This window comes from Capricornis sumatraensis, chromosome 10 (assembly GCF_032405125.1).
Source record: "Capricornis sumatraensis isolate serow.1 chromosome 10, serow.2, whole genome shotgun sequence".
NCBI lineage: Eukaryota > Metazoa > Chordata > Mammalia > Artiodactyla > Bovidae > Capricornis > Capricornis sumatraensis.
The window spans coordinates 95,673,950-95,697,041 of NC_091078.1; the positions used below are offsets into that span (position 1 = coordinate 95,673,950).

Sequence of the window (23,092 nt, forward strand, 5' to 3'; positions counted from 1 at the left end):
ATTCCATGCCAAAAAGTTGCTTAATAGGCCAGGGGATTCCACCTGATCCAGGGGCAGGAGGCTCTCAGAGGAGGAGTCATTCATTCAACTACTGTGTGCTGAGAACCTGAGGGTGAGGGAGGCAGCTGGAAGCCTGCCCTTCAGGAGCACACACCAAACACGTTAACAGGGAAATGAACTCCAGGGTTTCGGAGGAACTCAGCAGGGGACACGAGAGCCACTGAGAAGTGTATGTATGAGGAACAGCGCCTTGTTCCCAAGGAGGGGAACTCTGAATGATGAGAAGGGACCAAGCATGTGACAAGCTAAAAGAGGGTGATAGGCAGAAGCGACAGCAAAGACACTGGGGCAGGGCGGGAAGGGCTTGAGTGTTCCTGGAACCGAAAGGCCAGCCTGGCCAGAGCAAGAGGGTCTGTGGTGTGAGAGAAGGCAGCCACGAGGCATCAGTGAGGTGAAGAGCAAGCAGGGAGTTCCCAAGTGCCTAAGAGATGCAGGACTGTATATCAGCCTGCAGCAGATCCCAGCATCTCCAAGCCGGTGACTCACGTCTGGCCCTGAAAATCCGACTTATCTTGGCACTCACAGGGTGCTGCTGATATGACTGGGGGAGAACTGTCCGGGGATCCAGGGAGCCCTCAAGGCTCTGGGTCCAGGACTGAGTTAAAACCCCCTCCATATCCTTGAAGAGCTCTTGTCCAATTTGCCCCTGTGTCTGCCACCTACGCAGCCTCTAAAGGTCACCTCCCCTGGGAGACCCAGGATCCTTAAGAGGGCCTGGGAAATGTTAATCAGCCTTATCCTCAGGAGCCACTCCTCTGCTCACCTTGTTGCCTTGCTTTCCCTGTCAGTGCCGTCCAAAGGCTGGGGCTGGAAGCTTCTCCTGTGACTCGTTAGGGCCTTCATTAGCACTGCTTCCTGGAATTTAATTTAATGAAGGATCGAAAACAGCCCTAATGAAGGTGATGAAACAGCAAGCAGCCAGTGAGGTGCCTCCAAGGCCGAACCACGAGGCTCGGGAGCTTCTTGTAGACGGTGACCAGCAGTAGAGCGGGAAGAGGAACGGGACCTGTTCTGGGAGAGATGCTGCTCACTGGGCCCCGAGAGCATGGGACACTGCTCTGCAGAACTGCAGGGAGCAAACGCTGCCCCTGAAGCCAACTAGACAAAGTTAGAGGAATGAGCCTGGTTGGGGATGGCTACAGGCTGCTGGAGAAAAACTTCTGAGATGCTCTGGGCTAGCACAGGGCCAGCTGTGGGCTAGTGCCAGCAGAGAGTAAGGACAGGTCAGGTTATCAGAGCCACAGGGCAGGAAGACGTTCAAATTTCAGTCCAAATGTGATGAAAACAATTGGAGGTTTTTAGGGAATTCCCTGGTTGTCCAGTGGTTAGGATGTAGTACTTTCACTGCTGCGGCCCAGGTTCCATTCCTGGTCAGGGAACTAAGATCCCACGAGCAGTGCAAGCCTAAAACACAAACAAAAACCAAAAGCAATTGGAGGATTTTTGAGAATGGGTGACATGATCTGCTATTTTAAAGTTCCCCATGGGGGGGCTCCCCTGGTGGCTCAGTGGTAAAGAATCTGCCTGCCAATGCAGGGGACACAGGTTTGATCCTCGGTCCAGGAAGATCCCACATACCACGGGACAACTAAGCCCATGAGCCACAACTACTAAGCCTGTGCTCTACAAGAGAAGCCACTTTACTGAGAAGCTGGCAAACTGCAACTAGAGAAAGCCCATGCAGCAACGAAGACCCAGCACAGACAAAGACAAAAAAATTTATTGTTAAAAATAAAGTTTTTTCTGGCTGCTGTGGACAAGAGAGAAAGTAGGAAAGAAGGCCTGGGGTGGCTACCATGTGGTGCAGGAGATGAGGGTGATGGAGTGAAACCTATGGAGACAGTTGTTCCACATCCTTTAGGAGAGGGTAGCTGGGGACGTGGTGGTGGTGGGTGGCAGGCAGGGCACATATAACCGGGCTGAGCTAGTTTCCTCCAGCAGGTTTGGGCTGACTAGTCCCCTTTTAGTCCTCTCCACAGGCTTGGCCTCTTCTCCAAACGGACATTGCTCCAACGTTTAAAGAAAATCTGCTGAAAGGGTTCCCCAGCCGCCTCCAGCTGCTTCCCCAGCTCTGAGCACCTTTTTACTCCACTGCTGGAAAGCCTTCCTTGCCCTGCCCTCAGGTCTTGGGCAGCGCCAAGCCTCCCAGGAGCTCCAGGATTGTATTTCACAAGGGAAAAGGCTGGAGGCTTAGGTGTGGGGGCCAAGAGCTACAAAGGGTGCAGCCTTGCAGACCAGAGCCGACCCTCTGCTTTGGCCTCCTGACGCTCTGTTCCCCAGCCCGACCCCGCAACACTGCCTGCCCTCGGCCCACCACGGGTTCCTCGCACACTTCCCTCTCCCTCTTATTTGACAACGTTCCCCAAGTTTCGGAACCCAAACCACCCTGAGTTTCCGAGCTCCCCTACCTCCCACCCCCGCCCCCCCACCTTCCCCGCCTCCGGTGCAAGCTGAAGCCGGAAGCGGCCCCGGAGCGCCCCGCCCCGCCCCTTCCGGGGCTTCTCGAGGCGGGAGTGCGGGGTTTGGGCGGCGCCAGAGACCGAGCACGGCTTCGCAGGACAGCGGCGCCCTCTAGCGGGTCTCTAGAGCAACGCGGGAGCCGAGGCTGGCCTAGGGCCCCCACCTCCCAGCGGTCTTCTAGTCTTCTGACTGCCGCTCGCGCCAGCATCAGTCTTGCCTTCCAGTTTCGTTCTGCCTCCAGCCCCGAACCCCTGCCTCCGTCGATCTGCCCACTAGGTGGCCAGCAAGGCTGTCCCTCCATAGGGCAACAGCCATTCGGCGTCCTCTTGCTCAGAGCAGTTCGTGGAGCCGCTGCGACCCCAGCCCTCCCCGTCTGCCTCCAGCCTTAGCAGCCCAGCCACAGAATGTGCCACGACACGTGTGCCTTGCTTCTTCTGGTCCCGGCTTCTTCATCCCCTGCGTTCTAGAATGCTCTCTAACCTCCATCCCCCAAATTGAGAGCAAAGATTAGACGCTGATTTTGGCTGATTATCCTGGTGGGCATGTCCCTGCTTCCCGCAGCTGGGGTGGCTCAGTGCCCATACCGTAAACTAAGCCGGGGGCCGCATGCGGGTGCGATTTGGGGGCTCCGGGTGCCTTGATGAGCTTAACCCCAGGAGAGATGTGGACAGGATAAGCAGACGAACTGGGTGATGCTTGGTGGGGCTGTCAGAACGCACGGTTAAGGGTGAGTCTGGGACTCCAGCTCCTTCCTCTGCGCCAGGAACCCCTCCAAGGTCAGGCAGCTCATGGGGGAAGGGACCAAGCAAGGCCTGGTTCCCTAAGGACCTGGCTAAGCATGAGAGTGGCAGCTTACCCACTTCCCCAAGATGCCCAGTGTTGAATGGATGAAGCCCCCACCCCTCCCTTGGCCGGCCCGAAGCCTTCTTGCTTACGCCCTTCCCATGCGTCAGCCAGGATTTTTTTTTTTTTTTTTGGGACAGCCTTGGAACCTCAGGGCTCCCCGCACAGCTGCAGCTGAGCGTCCCCATTCTGTAATGTATGGGCTGAGTCACCGCACAGCCCAGACTCTGGCAGTTGACCGCCAGGGGGCAGCAGAGGCCGCCTTGTACGGACATGCTGGGTCGGGAGTGGATGGGTGTTGGGGGTTAAACTTGGTCCAGTCCCAGGTCCGGCCGCGCGTGGCAGGGCAGGTTTGCAGCCTAGTATGGTTTTGAAAGCAGTTCTGTTCTTTCCGATATTTCCCAGGGCTACGTTTTCTTTCTAAGAAGCATGCAGTCTATTATTACCGTTCCACGATTAAACAAAAAAGGCAACCCATTCCAGTATTCTTGCCTGGAGAATCCCATGGACAGGGGAGCCTGGCGGGCTGCAGTCCATGGGGTCGCAAAGAGTCTGACGCGACTGAGCAGCAGCAACGATGTTTGAAAGTTACTCGGCTGCTGGATGACTTCAAAGGAAGTCAAGACTGAGACCTGAGTGAGTCTTCTGGGTCCCTCCATATGCTCCTTGTGGGGGCTTCCCAGGTGGCCCAGTGGTAAAGAATCCACCTGCCAAAGCAGGAGATGCAAGAGACACGGGTTTCATACACAGGTCTGGAGTAGGATCCCCTGGAGTAGGAACTGGCAAACCTGCTCCAATATTCTTGCCTGGAATATTCCATAGACAGAGGAGCCTGGTGGGCTACAAGAGCCTGGTGGTCGCAAAAGTCAGACACAGCTGAGCGACCAAGCACATGTATTTGTTCCTCCAGGTCCCTGGCTCCATCTTGGACCTAGGATGCTCCTTGTTCGCAGCACGTGGCTTGGCCATGCTGTGTGCCCCCTGATGCCACTGTCCGGTCTCCATGTACTGCCTTCCAGAGCTCTGGCCCAGAAGTCCTTCCGTTGCCTCCAACCCACCACCCTGCCAGCTTCTTCCCATCTCATACCCTCAATAACTGCTGCTTCTTCCCAGTCTTCCTTAAACGCCTCTGTCAGCCCTGCTCCTCTAAGTTCACACAAATTGTCTACGATTGTTATTTCCAGGTCCTACCTCTCCTTCCTCTATGCTTTCCAGACAGGCTTGCCTTTCCCTCCACAAAAAAAAATCCCTGGTCAAGGTCCTTAGTGAGCTGCACGTTGCTGGACCTACTGGTCTGTGCTCCACCCTCACCTCCACGAGCAGCTGATGCTTGCCTGTCTCTCGGGAGCCTGCACTCTCCTGGGTTTCCTCCCATCTCGTGGCTGCTCCCACCAGCTTCTTTGCAGGTTTCACCTCATCTCTCCTACCTCCCAACAGAGAAATGTTCCAGGGCTCAGTCCCTACCACTCCCCTCCTCCTTCCAAACCCAAACTGTCCCCATCACATCTAGAACCCTGGCTTCATGCACCAATCCACTCTCTTTGCCTTTCAGAGCCAAGGCTCCAGTACTTGTCACTCTACTGAACCTGAGTCACACACCTTAGCATAAAAATGGCATTTCCACTTTGATGTCCATTCAGTGTTTTAAACTTTTCATGGGCAAAACTGATCTCCCTCCCAAGACTCCTGTTCTTCTACCCTCCCTCAGCACATACAGTAGAAGCTTGGAGTCGCCCTGGACTTGTCTCTGCCCTTCCCCTCATACACACGTACCCAAGCCATCAGGGAACCCTGCCGCCTCTGTGTTCAGGACATGCCCAGCCTCTCACCCTAACTGTGCCCCTACATGGGCTGAGACACCTGACATGCGTGTCTGGAACACCTGTAACAGCCCTTGTGTGACTGTCACCCTTTTGGCTCCCTGTCCCTCACCCCAGAGTCTAGTCTCGATGCAGCAGCCAGAATAATCCATTTAAAACTTAGAGCTGCTACTGAGAGCTGCCCTCTCCTCTGTTCAGGACCTGGCCTTGGTTTTCACCTTTTCTAGAGAAAAATCTGAAGGTGGCTGACAAGGTCCCACAACATCTCCTCCATAGCCACCACTCGTCTCTTCTGCCCCCCTTCACCTCGCTCAGCGTTAATCTCCGTGGCTTCCTGGCTGCCCCTCTCCCATGGGAGGCACATTCTGCCTCAGGGCTTTGCACTGGCTGATCCTCCTAGCTGGAATGTTCCCTGCAGACATCTGCATGGTTTCCTCCCTCTCCAAGCTCTGATCAAAGGTGCCTTTCTCAGTGAGGCCCGCCTGATCCATCTCCTAACCCTTTTTTTTTTTTAATGAATGATCTTATTTCCCCAACCAGGGATTGAACCTGTGTCCCCTGCGTTGGGAGTGTGGAATCTTAACCACTGGACTCCCAGGAAGTTCCCCAACCCTTGTTCTTCATTGCCCTTACCACGCCATCTTTACTCCCTATACTACTGATCATCTGTTAACAAATGATATAACTTACCTGACTATGTTTCATGTTTCTGGTCTGAATCTAATCCCTCACCTAGAATATAAGTTCAAGGAAGGCAGGGGTCTTCACTTTGTTCATTGCTGTATGTACAGGTGCTGGAAGAGTGCTTGGCACATAGGAAATCTTAATACTTGTCGAATGAATGAACAGTGGATTCTTTTTCAGATGTTAGGCACATCTGTGCATGTGCACAGGCAAGAAGGGTGCAGGCAGGGGCAGCTGCTGGTCAGGGAGACCAAGGCCCATGCTTTGGCCCTTTTTCCTGGTCTATATCATCTTGTTTTCCTGTTGCCAGCAGTCATAAGGAAAGCGATGGAAAGAAATATAGACGACCTTTGTGCTGCTCTAATTTTTTTTTGGCTTTGCTTCATGGCTTGTGAAATCTTACTTCCCTGACCAAGGACCACGAATTGAACCCAAGTCCTCAGCAGTGAGAGCACGGAGTCCTAACCACTGGGCCACCAGGGAATTCCTGCTAATTTGTTAACACTTCAGATTTAAACAAATTATTTTTCAGAGCAATTCTAAAAAGCAAGAAAGAAGAAAAATGTCCTAAGAAATGCTTCCAAACACATAAAAGTGCTTAGTGATCACCAAGGGCCAGCAGACCCATCCTCACAGAGGCTGAATGGCTTAGAACGTGACAGCCAGGGCTAAAGAAGTCCTCATTTGCAAACCATCTTGTGGGCACCCGACTTTTGGGCATAGTGTAGCGGCCATATTGTCTGCTCCCTTTCCCCTGGAGCCACTGCCCACCCATCAGTCTGGAGACCTTGCTGGGTGGGCAGACATGGTCTCCAATGGGCCAGAGTCCTTGGCCCACCCCATATGTATATATGTAGGTGGGTGTGTAAGGGTGGTCGGTGGGAGGCCTGGGTGGAGCTACTGATCCGAGAGGCCTGGAGCCAGACCTGGGGGTCTTAAGGGATTCCAGGTGGTCCGGTGGCTGCTCTGACCTGCAACCTTCTTTGGATGGAACAGGTATGAGACAAGCCTCTCAGGGTCTGTCAGCAGGATGGACCCTGGCCTTTATTCCCTCCTACTCCCCAGGAGCCCCGGGTCTCGGGCAGGGCCGTGGCCCCAGCAGACGAGGAAGAAGCCAGACATTCCCATGCAGAGGGTAGCCCTGCTCACTGGGGGCACTCTGGGCTGCGGCCACCTCTAGGCCAGTGTCCAGCTCTTTCCTGGGGCCACGGGGCTCCTGGGTAAGTCCCCAGGCTGCAGTCAGGCGCCCGGGACTGATGAGAACCAGGCTCAGGAAGCCCCCCTCTGATCAGCTGGCACTGCCGTAGGCTAGCAGCTACCAACTTGAGGAAGTTCTTTCTTCAGGGGTTTCTCAGGCTGGCAGCTGCCTTGCTAGTTCAAACTGGATTTTTCCTGCTGCCCCTTTCCCCAGCTGCCTAGCCGGGTATGGGGTCTTTCCTAATGAGGGTTTGATGCCAAGGCCTGGGCAGCTCCATCCTGCTGGGTCCCAGCTGATTCAGGCCTGCCCCGGGCAGTGGGCAGCTTCCCAGCCGGCCCCCTGTTCCAGGCTGGGGCACCTGGGGCCACTCTGCATCCCTGGAACTCTTGCCCTGCCTTGGACTCCCCCTCTCAGTATTCAGGCCCCACGTACAGGCACTTGCTAACCCACCTTTATTTACAGCAGGATTTACTAGTAATAAAAGATCCAGACAGGGCTCAGGATCCCAGGACTTTTGTCCCCAGACGCAAGCCATTGACGGAGGGTTGACATGGCAGCCAGGGAGGGTAGGCGGCCCTTCTGAGGGGCTTCTGCAGGGCTCAGCTGCCCCCAGCTCAGACCCTCCCTGAAGCTGCTGAGGATGCGCCTCACGTTGCCTCCTTCCGGAGGCCTCTCTCTGTCCCATTTCCTGGGGCCTCATTAATTCCTCCCCACCTCACCCCGTGAGAAAGCAGGTCTGTGCTAAGCCTGGCCCAGGCCCAGCACTGGGTCTCAGCATGCCGCTGCTTGGTTTGGGAGGCAGGGGACGGGGTGGGGTAGGGGACTCACCCTGTCCCTCACTCATCCCAGGGAAACAGGCAGGGTGGGCTTCCATCAGCATCCGTGTCCTGGCTCCCACCCCACCTTCCAGGAACCCAGGCACCCTGGAGATCAAGAATATAAAGCACAGCTGGTCTTATGTATAATATTTATAAAAGGGGCTGCCAGCTTCTCCACCCCTGCCCCAGACTGGCCCGTAGGGTCTTTGGCTCCCAGGGGCAGAGACACTCTGGGCCCCAGCCTCTTTCTTCTCCCAGCAGTGGAATGTGAACTGTGGCCTGGGCTTGGGGTGGGGGGGAGTCCCAGCCTCCCCAGGACTGGCAAAGGGCCAGAGAAGAGGTCCCTTGGGGGTGCCCACGCCCACCTCAATTGAAAACCAAGTTCTGGCCTCAGGGATAGGGTGAGGCCGGCGCGGGGGTTGCGGGGGCCAGGGGGGTGTCTGCTCCTGGTGGGGGGTATGGGCAAAGAGAACTAGATTATCCAAGGGCCTGAGCCCCAGTGCCTGAAAGGGGCCTCAGGGACAGAAGGAGGAAAGGCAAGCGGGCTGAGGGAGATGAGGCCCCAGGGTGCAGACCATGGCCCGGCAGCAAGGTGGGGGGTGACTGCAGGCTGATTCAGCTCTGCGCACCCTCTACAGGCTGTGGGACCTGAGGGGGCAGCCGCTGGGCTTCAGTCTATGGCCCTGTGCAGAGAGGATAAGGGGCTTGGGTGGGATCTGAGGCAACAGGAAGGGAGCAGGGGTCCAGCCCCACCCTGCTCCCACCTCAGGAAGCCCCTGCAGCCCCAGAGCTCAGTGGGGTAGTGGCCCGAGGGCCTTGGTCCTGGCGCTAACAAACTGGGCAGGGCCAGATGCCAGTGCTCAGCACGCCTTTCTCCTCCCCCCCACCAACTGGCCACTAGATGGGAGCAGGGACTGAGGAGTCTGGGCAGGAGGACGAGGACGAGGAGACAGAAGGAGATGCAGGGGTCATCCTAGTGGCTTCCTCCATGCCGACTGGTGCCCGAGACCCAGTCCATGATGATGAAGCTCAGGCTCATGATCATCAGCAAGATGCCAAGTGCAGCAAAACAAAGGGCCTGTGGGGTCAGAAGTCAGGGTCAGGCCTGAGGTCAGGGCAGACCCCCTCAGCCTCACACCAGCCCACCGACCTCCAGGCCCTTCGCACCAGGATTTTGGGGGTAGACCTTGCAGGTTCCTTCTCAGTGGGTATGATGCGAAAGTAGAAAATGGCCGGGAAGATGAAGATGAGGCACGGGGCAGACGTGGCACCTGCAAAGACATGGCCACTGTTGGCTCCTCACAGAGGATGAGAGAGTTGGATGGCATCACTGACTTAGTGGACACGACCTTGAGCAAACTCTGGGAGACAGTGAAGGACGGGAAAGCCTGGCGTGCTGCAGTCCATGGGTTCGCAAAGAGCCGGACACAACTGAGTGACCGAAGATCATGACTGTTGGTTCACTTCCACCTACTGGCTAAAGTTCAGGTTGGGACGCTTTAATGAGATCAAACATTACTTGATGAGGGAGTCTCATCTTGAAACTCCGCTTGAGAACTCTGCCTGATTCTGGAAAGTCTGTCAGCCCCTCCCCTTTTTCTCCATCCACCAGTATAGAAGGCTAGGGCTTTTGGTATCTGAAGACTCTGTCAGTGAAAGATAGCAAAAAGACAGGCCAAGAGATAGAGACAAAGCTTTGAGGATATTGGGCTGCTGGATACAGCTACTCCTGAAGACATTTCAATCAGCTGAGCCCATGCATTACTTTATGCTTAATTCATTTTGAGTCGGATTTCAGACATATAGAACCAAGAGTCTTGTCTATGATATAAATGCTACTCAGTCCCTAGGTGAGTGTGTTGGTCCTTGCAGAGTGGAAGAGTCAGTCTCCTGAGTTGAGTCACCCCAAAGATGTCAGAATTGTTTGATCTTCCCGCTCAGAGCTCCAACTGGGACAGTTGGACAGAAGCCCAAATCTATAGTTCCATGATCCTGGGGCTGAATCAAGGCTCTCCACTTAATAGCTATATGGCTCTCCTTTAATCATTGTACACTTCCTCATATGTGGGGCGGGGAAAAGGCCTGATGAGATCCTTTGTGGAGGCCCCTCGACCCCTGGGCTCCACCCCATCCCTCAACACCACCAACAAGAGTAACTGACCTGGTGGTTCTGAGCCCTCAAAATGGATTAAGAGACCCTTAAGAACAAATCTCAGATGGGAGGCCAAGCTGTGCACATGGCAGGCAGCCATCTCTTAAATGTAGGGTATGAGCTCAGGAATCTGCCAGGGTTTACAGAGAGGAAGTTTCCTGGGGCAGCACCCTGCCTCCATTCACAGGAGGGCCAGACCCCTTACCGATGACCCCGAAGATGCCCAGTATATTGGGGGCAAAGATGACCAGCAGGTTGATACACGTGAGCAGGCCAACGGCAATGAGCACGTGCCGCAGCCAGCTGAACTCGCGGTCGGGAAACAGCATCTGCTGGAGGGCACGGCGTACCTGGGAAGCAGGGCGGGGAAAGTCATCAATCTGTCAACCGCCTCGGTCCACCCCCACCACCCGCCGTGGGGCTGGCCACGTGCACGTTGGCTCACCGGAAACAGAACGATGGGCACCGTGAGTGTGACTGCTGTCAGCACAGCCACGCGCACGCACAGGATTAGCACATCAAACGGGTCCACCTTGCTGTAGGTGTGCAGCAGCTCCGACTCTACTCCGTCTGCGACAGGCAGGGAGGGTGGTCAGCAGGAGGTCCGGGGAGGGGGCTGGGCTCTGAGCCTGGGTTGACCCTGACACTGCGGGGAGTGGCAACCAACTCACCTCCACAGCAGCAGGGCACAGACAGGCATCACAGACCTAATGAGCGCCTATAATACGCAGGGTGCCGTGGCCGCTGGCCAGCCCCTTGCCCCCTAGCCTGGCCTCTGCCTCTGCCCCCCACGGTCCAGCCATACCGTAGAAGGTGAGGTAGCCGAAGAGGGCAGCCAGGAAGTACATGACGTACATGACGGCGATGGAGAGGTTGGAGATCCGCTGCATCTTCCTCTTGGAGGGGCTACGGGGCAGCAGGGGAGGGGATTGGTGCCAAGCTGAACAACACTGGGAAACCCCCGGGTGTCCTGGGGGCTCTCTCTACAACACACCCTCACCATCTGGTAGCTCAGGGAGCCTCCTTCTTGCCCCCAGTCGCCCCTCTGACGGCCACAGAGACCTTGGATAAAATGACTTGGCTCCTGACATTCCTCCCCGCTTAGGACCACCTCCATCCACTCCAGGGAGAAGAAGCACCTCCCCGTCTCCCATACATGGATACCTACTCCTTGAGCTCTGTGTAGATAGGCAGCACCTCAGGGTGGCAGACAAAGGCAAAGGCCATGATGGGGATGGTGTACGCCGTCTGAGGAAACACGGATTCTGTGTCAGGACAGGACGCCCCCCTCACCGTTCCCACACTCTCCCCAGGCCCGCTGCCCCTCCCCTGGCCTGCTGCAACCTGAGTGTTGAGCGTGAAGTAACTCGGGGTGCAGAACGCCGCCCCGGCCTCTGTCTTGGCCTGCAGCCCTGCCTCGTCTTTGTTGATCTCCACGAGGCTGACGTTGCCTGTCACGTTGGCCACATTGGGGGACAGCGGGCAGGGCACGTGGAACTTTTTGTAGATGACCTAGGTGGGTGGTGGAGGGGGGTTGGGGAGAGGATGAGGGCATCAGGGCCAGGCAGGGGTCCTGGGAAGTCACTGTGAAGTCACGTGCAGATCAGGACGCGTGGAGCTGCCCTCCTGACCCAGGCTGCCCAGAAAGACCCGCCCCCTCCCTGAACCCGGGTGGGGGGGGTGACTCACTGCAATTAGGAAGAACATCATGCAGCTGAGGGAGAAGCCGCTGGAGTAGCCCAGGTAGCCTGCGCGGTGGGGGAGGGGGCATGTGAGTCGGAGGGGCCCTCCCATGCTGGCCCCAGGCCCCAGGCCCCGGCGCCGCCTCACTCACCGAGCTGCCGCATCAGGGCTAGGGGCAGAATGACGACGACAGAGACCAGGATCACCAGGTAGTTCCCATTCGTGTACCAGTCCCTGCAGGGGCACAAGTGGGGAGCCGAGGTTACAGTGGCGGAGCTGCCTCGCCCTCAGTCGGGGTCACCCGTGGTACCACGGAGTGAGGCCGTGCAGCGACCTCTGAAGAAGACTCGTCCCCACCTCCGAGTCTCCCTTTCCCCATCTGCAAAATGGGCCCACTCCCAGCCTTCTCCAGGGCAGGGTGAGGACTGGCACACGCAGCTCCCGCTTGGTAACCATCACAATTAGTCACTGTGGCTGTTCTTCCCAGGATGCACAGATCTGGGTCCAGCCTGCCCAGGAAGTAGCCCTAAGGGGGTGGGACGAAAAAACCTGGGTCTGGGGAGGTGGTGAGGCATTTTCCATGGGGGTCTCAGGGACTTGCCAACCACCTGAGCTCCTTGGGGTGCCCCCAGGACCTTCATCCTACACCATCCGGCCCACACCCTCAATAGACAGTGGGCACAGGGATGAGGAAAGAGACCCTCCTTCCAGGGCAAGCCCAAAGGCCAACTCCGCAGGAGAGCCCCCCAGGGCCTGGGCACCGAATCCTGGCTGTTTGTTTCCACCCGGAGCTGCTCACAGCCACAAGGCCCCTCTGCCTGCTGGGGCTGTGTTTCCAAGGACAGGGCCTGGCTTTCTTTTCTGTTTTTACCCACAAAACATGGCTGGCTATGCCATCAATACTGGCTAAACTGATGATAGGCAACTGGGACACTGTGGGCTTAATTTCTTGGTTGGGGTGAGGTGGGGGGAAGCTAACACCCAAGCCATGGTCAGGAATAGCAGGAGCTTAGAGCTAAGCCCGAGGTTCTCAGGTCCTCTGTGCTCATGGCTGGGTCCAGGGCTAGCCGGGGCCAGCTTGCTCAGCCTCATCCCACCTCCCAGCTCCACACGGCTCTCCTGGGAAAGTTCCCCGAGGTGAATGTTAGCTTTTCTAGCAGCTCTCTGCCCCCCACTCCACCCTGGCTTGTCTCTTCCAGTAGTCCAGCCTGAGCTCTGCTAGTGGTGGGCAGGGAGGGGTAGCCCAGAGCCTCCCACCCTCACCCAGCCCCGCCCCACCCTGGGGCTCACGAGGTCCGATCCTCCAGGTTCAGGAAGGTCTGTATGACAAGGGGCAGCTCGGACTTGATGATGTACAGGTAGCTGGACATGGCTGCGGGGAGAAGGGCAGGTCAGCCAAACCTGCCAGCCTTCAGCCTGCCCACCACCCACTGCCAGCCCGTCCATCAGCTTCACCTCCGATGTTCTGCAGCGTGATGGCCAGGGCGGCCGCCAGCTTTCCTGGGGTCCCAAAGGCACGGTAGCCCAGCTGCTCATAGGCACGGATGCCTGTGGGGGCAGGGAACCAGGACAGTCAGAAGAGCTCTCCCCAGCCCACTCCTCCCTGCTACAGGCCAAATTTGGGGCTCACCCACGATCCCTGAGGACTTGAGTAGCAGATGAATGGAGTAGCTGGAGAGCAAGGCGACAGCTGTCAACAGGAACCTGGGGAAGGTGGATGAAAAGAGGCTACTGGGGCCCCCCTGGCAAGCAGGGGACGATGAGCTCTGGGGAGGGGCTGGGTGTGTGGGGTCCGCAACCCAGGTGTCCGGACCCCCAGCATATGTGGATGCAAACTTGACAGTCCCCAGGGGTGGCGAACACCACCCAGGTTGACCCAGGGTGGTCAGGACTCAGAAGAGACCCTTTGAGCACCACCTCCTATTGAGATCTCGGAACAAACACGTTTTCCATTTAGGCTGTAGGGCAGAGATCCCAGGTAAGGACACGTGTACCCACATACGGCCTGGCCACTGGATTTATCCATCACGTGTTAAATGTGGTAGGACAGACTCAAGCCTGTATGGCTGGCGCCATGTCATCATCTCAGCAGGTTTACCAGGAAATGAGGTATATTTGTCTGGCTGGAGATTTTTTTTTTTTTCCAGCTATGGTTTGGGGTGAGTGTGAGTGCCCACCCACTGCAGCCTGGGTCTTGGGATAGGAAACTGGCAGGTCCTGGGAGGTCAGGGTTGGTGGCCTGTTTGGGGCTCCTGTCTTTAGAAGGTTTGCTGAGGACACTCACAGGAAAAGGATGATGCCCGTGTTGGCCATGGCATAGGCGAGCCCCAGGATGCCGCTGCCCATGATGGCATTGCTGAGGTTGAACACCGACATCCCGAATGACGTCTTTCCCTCGAACTGCGGGCACCAGAGTGAGACGGGAGGGTGGGGTGAGTCAGCGAGATGCAGAGGGCAAGCCAACGATCCCTCCCGCACTGTCCCTCAGCCTCCCAGCGCACCTCATCACTGCTCCCACGCCCCTGAGCCCCCGACTGCAGCCCCTGCTCACGTCGGTGAAGTGTGGCTCCTTGCTGGGGCTTTTTGGTAGGAAGCCTTCACCCTCAACACAGCTCCGTCCAGGCCCCTCGACCCTGCAGGCACAGGCCAGGGCACGCAGCTCAGCTCTAGCCTCTTGCCCGAAACCCCCACCCCCACCCCCGCACTCTACCCTGCCATATGCCACGATGGGGTCCGGCGCTCACCTCTGGCCGCCAGCTGTGGGAGTGGCGACTGGGAGGAGCCCCTCCAAGTGCTTGCCGTTGGGCACCAACTCCACCATCTCTGTCTGCAGAGGTGCTTCCATGGCTCTGGGACCACCGCCACAGGAACACTGGCTCTCACTCTGACGCGGACAGACGTCTACAGAGGAGACAGTCCTGGTTATCCCCGCTCCTTGGGCTCGTGGCCCAGACTCCCACGGGAAGGCTGCTGTCTATCACACCTCCCAGTTCACAGAGGACAGACTCGTTCGCGTCTGCCTGCTGCGTCCCTGGAAGCTGCCACTGAGGGGCAGAGCTCGCACCCCTGAGCCCTCCAGGCCACCCTGAGAGGACACCTCGGCCAGTACCTAGCGCTTCCCCCTCCCTCCACCGCCACATAGACGTAGCTGCCCAGGCACATCTTTTGGGGGCCTTGCTTTTACCACCTGTGAAGTAAGGGTCAGTTGCATGACCTGACTTGCCACAACCCAAGGGTGCTGAGTCCCAGGCCTCCAGACCCCTCTCTGGGGGTGGGCCCTGGACTGACTCCCCCTCCATGACATTAATACTGGGAGACGGTTTCCTGTGCCCTATGTGCCAGGGGCCTCCTAGCCAACCTAGAATGGCACTGCCCGACGGCTGGAGGCCTCGGGACAGGGCGAGGGCTGTGGGCCCTGTTCCCAGCCGCCCGGCGGGCTTTGCTGGCAGCCAGAACAAAAGGCCCTCTGTGGGCTGAGAGCTGGCGCTGGGAACGGCAGGCGCAGAGACTACCCCCCCGGAGTCAGGAGGCCTGAGGCGGTGCTGGGTGGCTGGACACCTGGGCCCTGCCCGCTCGGCTGCAAAGTGCCCTCGTGGCCTTCCAGGAAATGGGAGCCCCCAGAGCCCAGCTTTCTGGGCCACACAGACCTCACCCTCCACACAGTCCTGGCCTCAGGGCCATGCTCTCTTTCAAGCCTCTCCTCCCCTGCTGGGGAAGCCCCCACCCTTAGGTGCCCACCCTTTGAGCAGACTCCCCACCTCCTGGAGCCCCAGGTCAGGAACTCAGGGCCTTGGCCAGCTGTAGATGGGCCTGGACCACTGGATCAGTCTTCCCTTCCCTGTGCTCTGCTAGACCTCAAAGGGATCCCCTCCTCCCCCTGCCAACTCTGCCCGTTGCCCAGACAACTTGCTGGCTCCTCTCCCATCACTGGGGCTGGGAGCCACCTACCCCATGTCTAGAAGGTACCTGGGCATAGTGCCCCTAAGCATCTCCGGAGGCCAGACAGAAGGCCAGGGCAGAGACCAGGGAGGCTGCAGCACTGCCAGGCAGGTCAGCCAGAGCCTAGTCTTGACTAGTCCTCTGCTTGGGAACCCGGCATCCCACCCCAAACCCCCCAGACCCTGATGGTGTCAAGTGTGCTCTTAAAGCTAGAGCACCAGGGGTCTCAGACCCAGCATTCAGGGCTGGGGGGGGAGGGGAGGCTAAGCTCAGGACTCAAGCCTCAGGCCGCAGGCCCTGGTGTCCTTGGGGCAGCAACCACATGGAATTGACCAAAGGACCTCTTTGTGATTGCCCCAGGCAGCCCCAGGGCAGAGTTCTGATCCTATGCACCTCGCTCCTGAAGACCCCATACCTGGCACCCTTGGACGACTTACCCTGCCTTTCCTTCCTCTGATGCTGGCAGATATATCTTTCTCTCTTCCAGCCTGACCACATAGGACCATGACAATTTGAGCATCTCTTCTCATGCCCTCTTCCCCTTGACCAGAGTCCCCCAGGTTGGCCTGTCTTCTTCATGCCCCTGCCCTGAGCCTGACTGAGAGCACCCCTCCAAGGACACCCACACCTGATCTCCAGAGTCACTCCAGAGTGCCCCCTGGCTCTCAGCTGGGGTTACTCTTGCCAGGCCTCCTACCTTGGGCAGGCTGGGACAGGCCCTCAGGGTGTGCTGAGTCGGCAGATTGGACAAAGCACTCTTCTCTGCCTTAATATTCTTCCCTAGCAGTCAAGCACTGCCTCCAGGGAGACCACAGCACCTGGCACGGTCATGGTCAAGGTGCCTAGGCCCTCGATTCAGGTTCCCCATCCCCTTGGCAGGACCTGAGGCCTAGACTTTCAGGTCCTGCCTAGTACTCATGATCAGTCAGTGCTGAGTCACAGGCTGGCCTGAGATCCCAGAGAGGACACAGAATACCCTTCCTCAAGTGGCTTCCAGTCTGGAAGGGACAAACTCCTCACCCCCCTCCCCTACCCGATGGCTTCTGCTGTAACGGAGCCACATAGTGCTGGGACTCAAAAAAGGAAGAGAGAGAGAGGTATCAAGGAAGGCTTCCTGGAGGAGGTGAGGGAGCCAGTTCTGAAATTCCAGCAGGAGCCCCCAAGGTGTGGAAACAGGAAAGAGCAGCTCAAGCAATGTGCACAGCACAGATGGGCAAAGGCCCCCAGGCAGGCTTTGAGGATAGTATGAAGGTTCTGTGGCCACAGACAAGCCTGACAGGGCCTTGACGTTGAGGTCAAGGAGCCTGGATTTCAGTTAAGGCAGGATTGAGGGCTGGAGGTGGAGGCAGGGTAGAGATTAGCACTGGCCTGACATGTGGACCCCCAACTATTCCCTGAGGCTGCAGCCCATTTTTGACTGTTCCCATCTCTCAGGCCTGCCCTGTCCCCAGGCCTCTTTGCATCAGACATTTGCGTAGACTCAGGGGTTAGCCCTGCCTGAGGAAAGCAGCCAGGAGATTCTGACCCACTACAGGGAAAGCCCAGGGCAGACACTCTGGGTCTGTGGCCTGACCTGGCCCTGCCTCATGGTGGGATCGTGGACAAACCATTCTCCACTCAGGACAGCAGTGTCCTCCTGTCCTCCGGGGGTTCTCTGAGGCTTCACCAAAGATGGGGACAGAGTGAGGCGCCTCCCAGGGGACTTTGCCCCTACAGCAGACCACAGGCCCCCAGAGAGGGGCCAGGCTCTTGGGTGGGGAGATCACGGCAGCCTTGAGTGGATCATCAGAATGGCAGCCGTCATGGGTGTAGCATGAGTTCAAGCGGTAAATCAATGGTCCAGGCCACTGCCCTGGGGCCTGTTTGCTCTGTTGGGAGATAAGGGCCGAGGTGGAGGGGGGAGCCGGGGGCCAGAAGCCACCGGGATCGCACAGCAGGTAACGTCCGCCCACGCAGACATCACAGGGTGAGAATTCGTCAGGCACACCTCCTCGGCAGGCGTTGAGTTTGGCTAATTAAAGATTTCAAGATCCAGGAATCCAGGCCACCGTGGGGCCACTGCTTGCGTCAGCTGCTATGGGAAGCATGTCTCTCTGCCTTCATCCAGGTCCTGGGAGTCAACCAGGGCTTTGAGCCCGGTTTTCCTCCCTCATGCTCAGGGACACGAGTGGGTCTGCGGCTTAGCTACAGGGAGAATCCACACTGTCCTTCTTCCCTCGGTCTTGTGGCCACATGCGCTGGTGGAGGCGCTGAACCCACGGAGCTGTCTGCCATGGCCCCCCGGTTCCTTGCGCCTGCACAGCCCCCACCTCAGCTCAGATCTCAGGGCAGAGGCAGCAGGCCTGGCTTAAGGCTCAGGGGTGACGGCTGCCCCCAGTTCTAGCTCATGGATCCTTACAACTTCTCTCATTGGCTGAGAGAAGATGCCCCTCCCAGCCTAGCGTCTACCTGCTTCTCCAGGCTTCAGAAGGAAAACAACCTCCTCGGACCAGACATTAGTCAACAGGGAAACTGAGTTTGCTGGACACGTGTGGTCTGTATGCTCTCAAGGCACAGCCATGGCGATTGGTGCGAAGCCGACTGCTGAGGTCAGGGGTCTAGGGTCAGGGGATGTGGGAGGATGTTTAGAACAGGAGAGGATGCTTTAAAAAAAAAAAAAGTACTTTGCCCCTCCTCGAGACCCACAACTCCAGGTCTTGACCTCAGCGGATCCAGCCGTCCATCCACTACTCCCTCATTGTCAACAACACTGAGTAAGTGACCAGTGTGTGGATAACCCCCGGCTGGAACTGAGGGGGTGGCAGACAGGAGGGGCCACATCCAGGGGAAGGCGAGTGGTGCAGAACAGCCATGTGCTGGCCACACTAACCCTCACCCCCTAGCTCCCTGGCCCCGTGCTTCCGTGTTCTGGGTATCCGGAACCATCTAGGAAGATCTGAGGGCCCCCGCTGGGGCCGGAAGGTGGACTTTCCTGTGACAGGGTACACTTTCTAAACACCTAACAGATGCTTAGCCTTGGGCCTATCCCCAGACACCTAGGCCTCCTCTCTTGCCTAACCCTGAACCCTCCTTGCTCAGGTTGCCCCCCAACCCGGTGGAAGCTGTGGTCAGAATATCTTGGCTCAAGACTCGGCCACGGCCAGCAGCAGCCCCCTTCCCCCCACTGCCAGCCTGCTGAGAAGGACGTGCAGCCCGAGACTCAGCTGAGGCAAAGGACAGGACATCACGTGCCTGAGGCTCCCCCAGAGGCAGGGGAGACCCCGAGCCAGCCAGCCCATCCTCCTCCCTGCTGACCCGGAATCCCCTGGAGGCGGCCAAATATTTGGACAGCCGGATTTCTGGCCCCAAAGAAAGCTGCAGCCGGGGCCTGGGGCAGCTCAGGACTCATTGGAGACCCCGATGGGTGGGGGTGGGCGGCGAAAGACAAGATCAGCCTGGAGGAGAGGCACCATCCAATGTCAGGAAGAAGCAGGGACAGTTGGAGGAAGGGAAGAGAGAGGGAGAAAACACACACACATGATATCTGTGCTCATGCAAACAGATCCAGACCAAGAGATAGACAGAGGCGCGGAGAGATAAGAAACACAGATGGACCCAGAGGGACACAAGGGCATCCCTGGTAGCTCAGATGGCAGAGAATCTGCCTGCAATGCAGGAGACCTGAGTTCGACCCCTGGGTCAGGAAGATCCCCTGGAGAAGGGAATGGCTACCCACCCAGTATTCTTACCTGGCGAATTCCATAGACTGAAGAGCCTGGAGGGCTACTGTCCATGGGGTCACAAAAGAGTCAGACACGACTGAGCGACTAACACACATACAAACACACAGAGGGATATAAAAAGAAAAAAATACACAGAGAGATAGAGGTGTAGACATTCAGACAGAAAGACAGATCGACAACCAGACAAGTGAGAGACGGATTGACAGAGGTGGCCAATCAGTTAGAGACAGCTAGAGGTAGAAACAGACAGAGAGCCAGAATTACCAGACAGAGTGCCCCAGAAGGAGCAAGAAGTGGACGGTGCCAGAGGCCCAGATGAGGGGCAGCAGGTCCAGTGGGACGCCGCAGCATCTCTGGATTCTTATGAGGGCACATTATGCCCTCATTAGCCAGGTGGAGACATTCAGAGGATGGGGCCACAGGCCAGGACGAGCTAGAAAACTCAGAGCCCCCGAGTCCAGCACCCACGGCTTGTGTACCCGCACAATAGGAAAGCTACAAGAGAGAACTGTCAGCTGGAATGACCCCATCCTCAGCGGCCACGCACGTGTGTAGACGTGCCGGCTGAGAGGCTGTGTACAGGACGTGGCCCGCAGAGCGGAAATTCAAATCCAAGCCACCCCAGGCCGCAGGCCGGAAAGCCCCTCCTGCCCTGCAGCTGGTCCTTCCCTTTGGCCCCCAGTAACCCCGCCTGGTCCTCTAAAGAGCCCCCACCCTGCATCAGTCTTCTTATCCAGAGTCAAAGTTCAGCCCTCCACCCACCTGACAGTGTGCAGGGGGCACACAGTAGGCACTCAGTAAATATGAAATGAACGAAATGGGTTCAAAGTCTTTGGCAAGCCTCCAGTCCATCTTACCTGCTCCAGGTGGTGTCTGGTTCCCCAGCCATGTCTGCCTGAGAACATCCCCCTGCAGTGCCCCTCCCTTAGTAGGGTACAGGCTGCAAATCCACCTCAGCTTTCTGTGTGCACAGATGCCACAACTGTACCTCTCTCGCAGCCAACCATTCCCCTAAAACGGTTCCCACCCCAAACAGAGTGCCTGCCCCCTACCCAGCCCAGATTTTCAGGGTGCGCTCAGTTCAGCTCAAAAAACTTTCCCTCCCCCACCCAAGCACCATAAACCACCTGGTCTGTCCTATTGCACTTCAGTTTCTCCATCTCTCCAGGGCTCCAAGGCTATTTGGGTTTCCCTGGTGGCTCAGTGGTAAAGAATCTGCCTGCCAACACAGGAGATGTGGGTTAAATCCCAGGGTCAGGAAGATCCCCTGGAGAAGGGTATGACAACCCACTCCAGTATTCTTGCCTGGGAAATCCCATGGACGGAGGAGCCAAGCAGGCTCCAGTCCATGGGGTTGCAAAAGAGTCAGACACGACTTAGCAACTAAACAACAACCAAGTCTACTTGCTAGGGAGCAGGCACTGGGACAGGAGCAACCAACTCTCAAGATCTTACCACTTGGAGCCTCATGGGGGGTGTTTGTGACATGGTCCCACAGAACCAGTACTGAACCAAAGGTGGATTGAGAAGCCAGTGAGGACAAGGCTCTATGAGCCCAGGCAGAATAAAGTTCCAAGACATACAGCTCAACCTCAAGGAGCCAGAGATTCTTGTTCCTGATTACAAGAATTCCAGGCCTTTTGGAGATGTGCCAGGTCTGGCCTCATCTATCCCTGATTTTTCCCACCTTTGGCTCTTCCTACAGGAAGCCTTCCATGATTGTGCAGAACCTCCCCCTCTCAAAATGGACCTGTCCTTGGATCCCACCAGCTTTCTATGCTCCAGACTGAGAACCTCTGAGGGATTTGTTTCCTTTCCAGAAGGAAGTGAGCCCTCATGCCAGACTGTGCATTAAAGACGAAGGGCTTCTTTCAGGGCCAGCACAGAGGCCCAAGGCAGTCGTGGAAGGAAGGACAGGACTGGCAGGCTGAAGGAAGGATGGGCCTGGGTCGAGGTGTCCCCCACGGTGCGAAGACCTTTCACGTACTCCCCCTCAGACCTGTCCCAGTGCATATACCTGGACTCAAGGCTCAGGTGACTGCGGTGGGGGTGGGGAGGCGGGTGGAGAGGGTGACTTCCCATAAGCCCCTCCCCTGGCCTCTCCACCGGGTGTAAACAAACGCACGCACTTGCTGTGGCCAATCGAAGGGGCCAGTCGGGCGGGGGCGGGCTCCTGCGAACCTAGTCCCAGTCCTTCCCCTCCGCCCCTGCGCCGCCGCTGCCAGCTCTCACACCTCGGTCCCAGTGCGCGTGGCGGGGAGGAGCGCAGACCAAGCCCCGCCTACAGTCCGGGGAGTCACACTCGCCCAGTGCCGTGCCCGATGGCGTGGCTGCAAATGGCACGGGCTCTGGGACCAACGTGTGTCCCGTAGCCCCTCAGGAAGTCTGGCCGGATCTGCCCTCAAGCCCCTGCCTAAGGCAGCAGGATAAATATACCCTGACGCCTGGCTGGCAAGCCGGGTCGATTTGCTTGTCAGGGCGCCCGACGGGGCAGCGCTCCAGGGCCTGCTCCCGGGCCCTCTTAGGCCCCCCTATGGGACCCTCTCGAGCCCGTCCCCGTGGGCCGTGCCTCGGCAAGCCCACGGCGCGCCACCCCAGCCGTCCGTGACCCGGGCTCCGGGTACCGCCGACCCCGCCGGCCCTGCGAGAGGCCCCGGGACGACGAGGTGCCCCTCCCGGGACACCAGCTCAAGCTGGGAGCTGGCGGGTCCCCAGAGCCTGCAGCTCTCCGGGCTTTGGTTTCCCGGAGGCTGGGGCGCCTGCCCGGAGCCAGGGCCGGTGAGGGGACCTGCCCGGAGTCCAGATCCGGACGCGAAAGTGGACAGTAGGGCTCCGCCCGCCCGGTGCCCCTAGGAGGGGGTCGGCGCCCCCAGCGGTACCTGGACTCGCGGGAGGGGAAGCGCGGTGCTCCGCTCGAGTCGGTGCTGTCCGCTCTGCCCACGGCGGAGCTCGGCGGCGCGGGATGAAGGGCGCCCAGCCCCGCCCCCGGCCCGCCCCCGGCCCTCCAATCCTGGGCGGCCCGCGGGAGGAGGGGCCGGTCAGGGGAGAGGCGGGGGCCCTCGGCAGGCCTGGAGCAAAGGGGAAGCCCTTAGGTAGGACAGCAGCTGCTCCGGAAGGGGCTCAGGGGAGTCTTGTTGGGAGAATGCTTTCGTCCAGGACAGATTCTCTCTGAGGTCTCCGAGTGCCCCCTTAACCCCTGAAGTGCTCTGCCCTCACTTCCCTCTAGCCAGAAGGGGCTTTTCAGCCAAGAGGAATGGCAATAGAGCCATGCTTAACCTCAGCGAAAGGTGCTTCGAACGGGGGACTTTCGGACATCACTTAGGCACAAGATATCTTTTCTGCTGGCCTCACCCTTCCCAAGCAAAGGCGAGATAGGGTGAGGACAGGGACTCTGCATCAGTTCTCACTGCAGATAATCGAGAGACTGAGGGTAGAGTGAGGACGGGGGTGGAGCAAGGCTTGGCTCCTGTTGATCCTTGCCTGCATCTCCCTGGCCATGCCCCCACCCCCACTTCCTTATTTCTAAAGAGTAGGAGACAGCTGTGTCTGCCCATGGGAAGTGGGGTCTGGGACTTGGTGCCTTGGGGGAAAGGGTTTCAGGGTGGTCCTGGTGTTCCTGGCTGAGGGCTCCTAATCCCATCCTTGCCTGCTTCTTACCCAAGGCCTTAGTGCTCAGAGGTGCATGGTGGGTGTTAAGGCCCACCCCCGCCAGG

The 23,092-nt window shown here is 58.0% G+C and overlaps 1 protein-coding gene and 1 non-coding gene across 2 annotated transcripts; one reads left to right on the forward strand and one right to left on the reverse strand.

Annotated features, from left to right (window-relative positions):
• Window positions 1-1,367: 1,367 nt before the first annotated feature.
• Window positions 1,368-1,439, forward strand: TRNAE-UUC (transfer RNA glutamic acid (anticodon UUC)). The gene has a single exon. It is a non-coding gene; the product is annotated as a tRNA-Glu (tRNA).
• A 6,147-nt stretch (window positions 1,440-7,586) lies between these two features.
• Window positions 7,587-22,302, reverse strand: SLC38A3 (solute carrier family 38 member 3). Its single transcript, XM_068982925.1, has 16 exons — window positions 22,259-22,302; window positions 14,463-14,619; window positions 14,270-14,351; window positions 14,003-14,118; window positions 13,349-13,422; window positions 13,174-13,266; window positions 13,009-13,090; window positions 11,870-11,952; window positions 11,725-11,783; window positions 11,380-11,547; window positions 11,204-11,283; window positions 10,841-10,941; window positions 10,481-10,605; window positions 10,241-10,385; window positions 9,051-9,154; window positions 7,587-8,961 (listed from the first exon to the last, which is right to left on the reverse strand). Exons 2-16 carry the CDS (start codon window positions 14,561-14,563, stop codon window positions 8,857-8,859), a joined length of 1,518 nt encoding a protein of 505 aa, XP_068839026.1. The 5' UTR covers window positions 14,564-14,619; window positions 22,259-22,302; the 3' UTR covers window positions 7,587-8,856.
• Window positions 22,303-23,092: the final 790 nt, after the last annotated feature.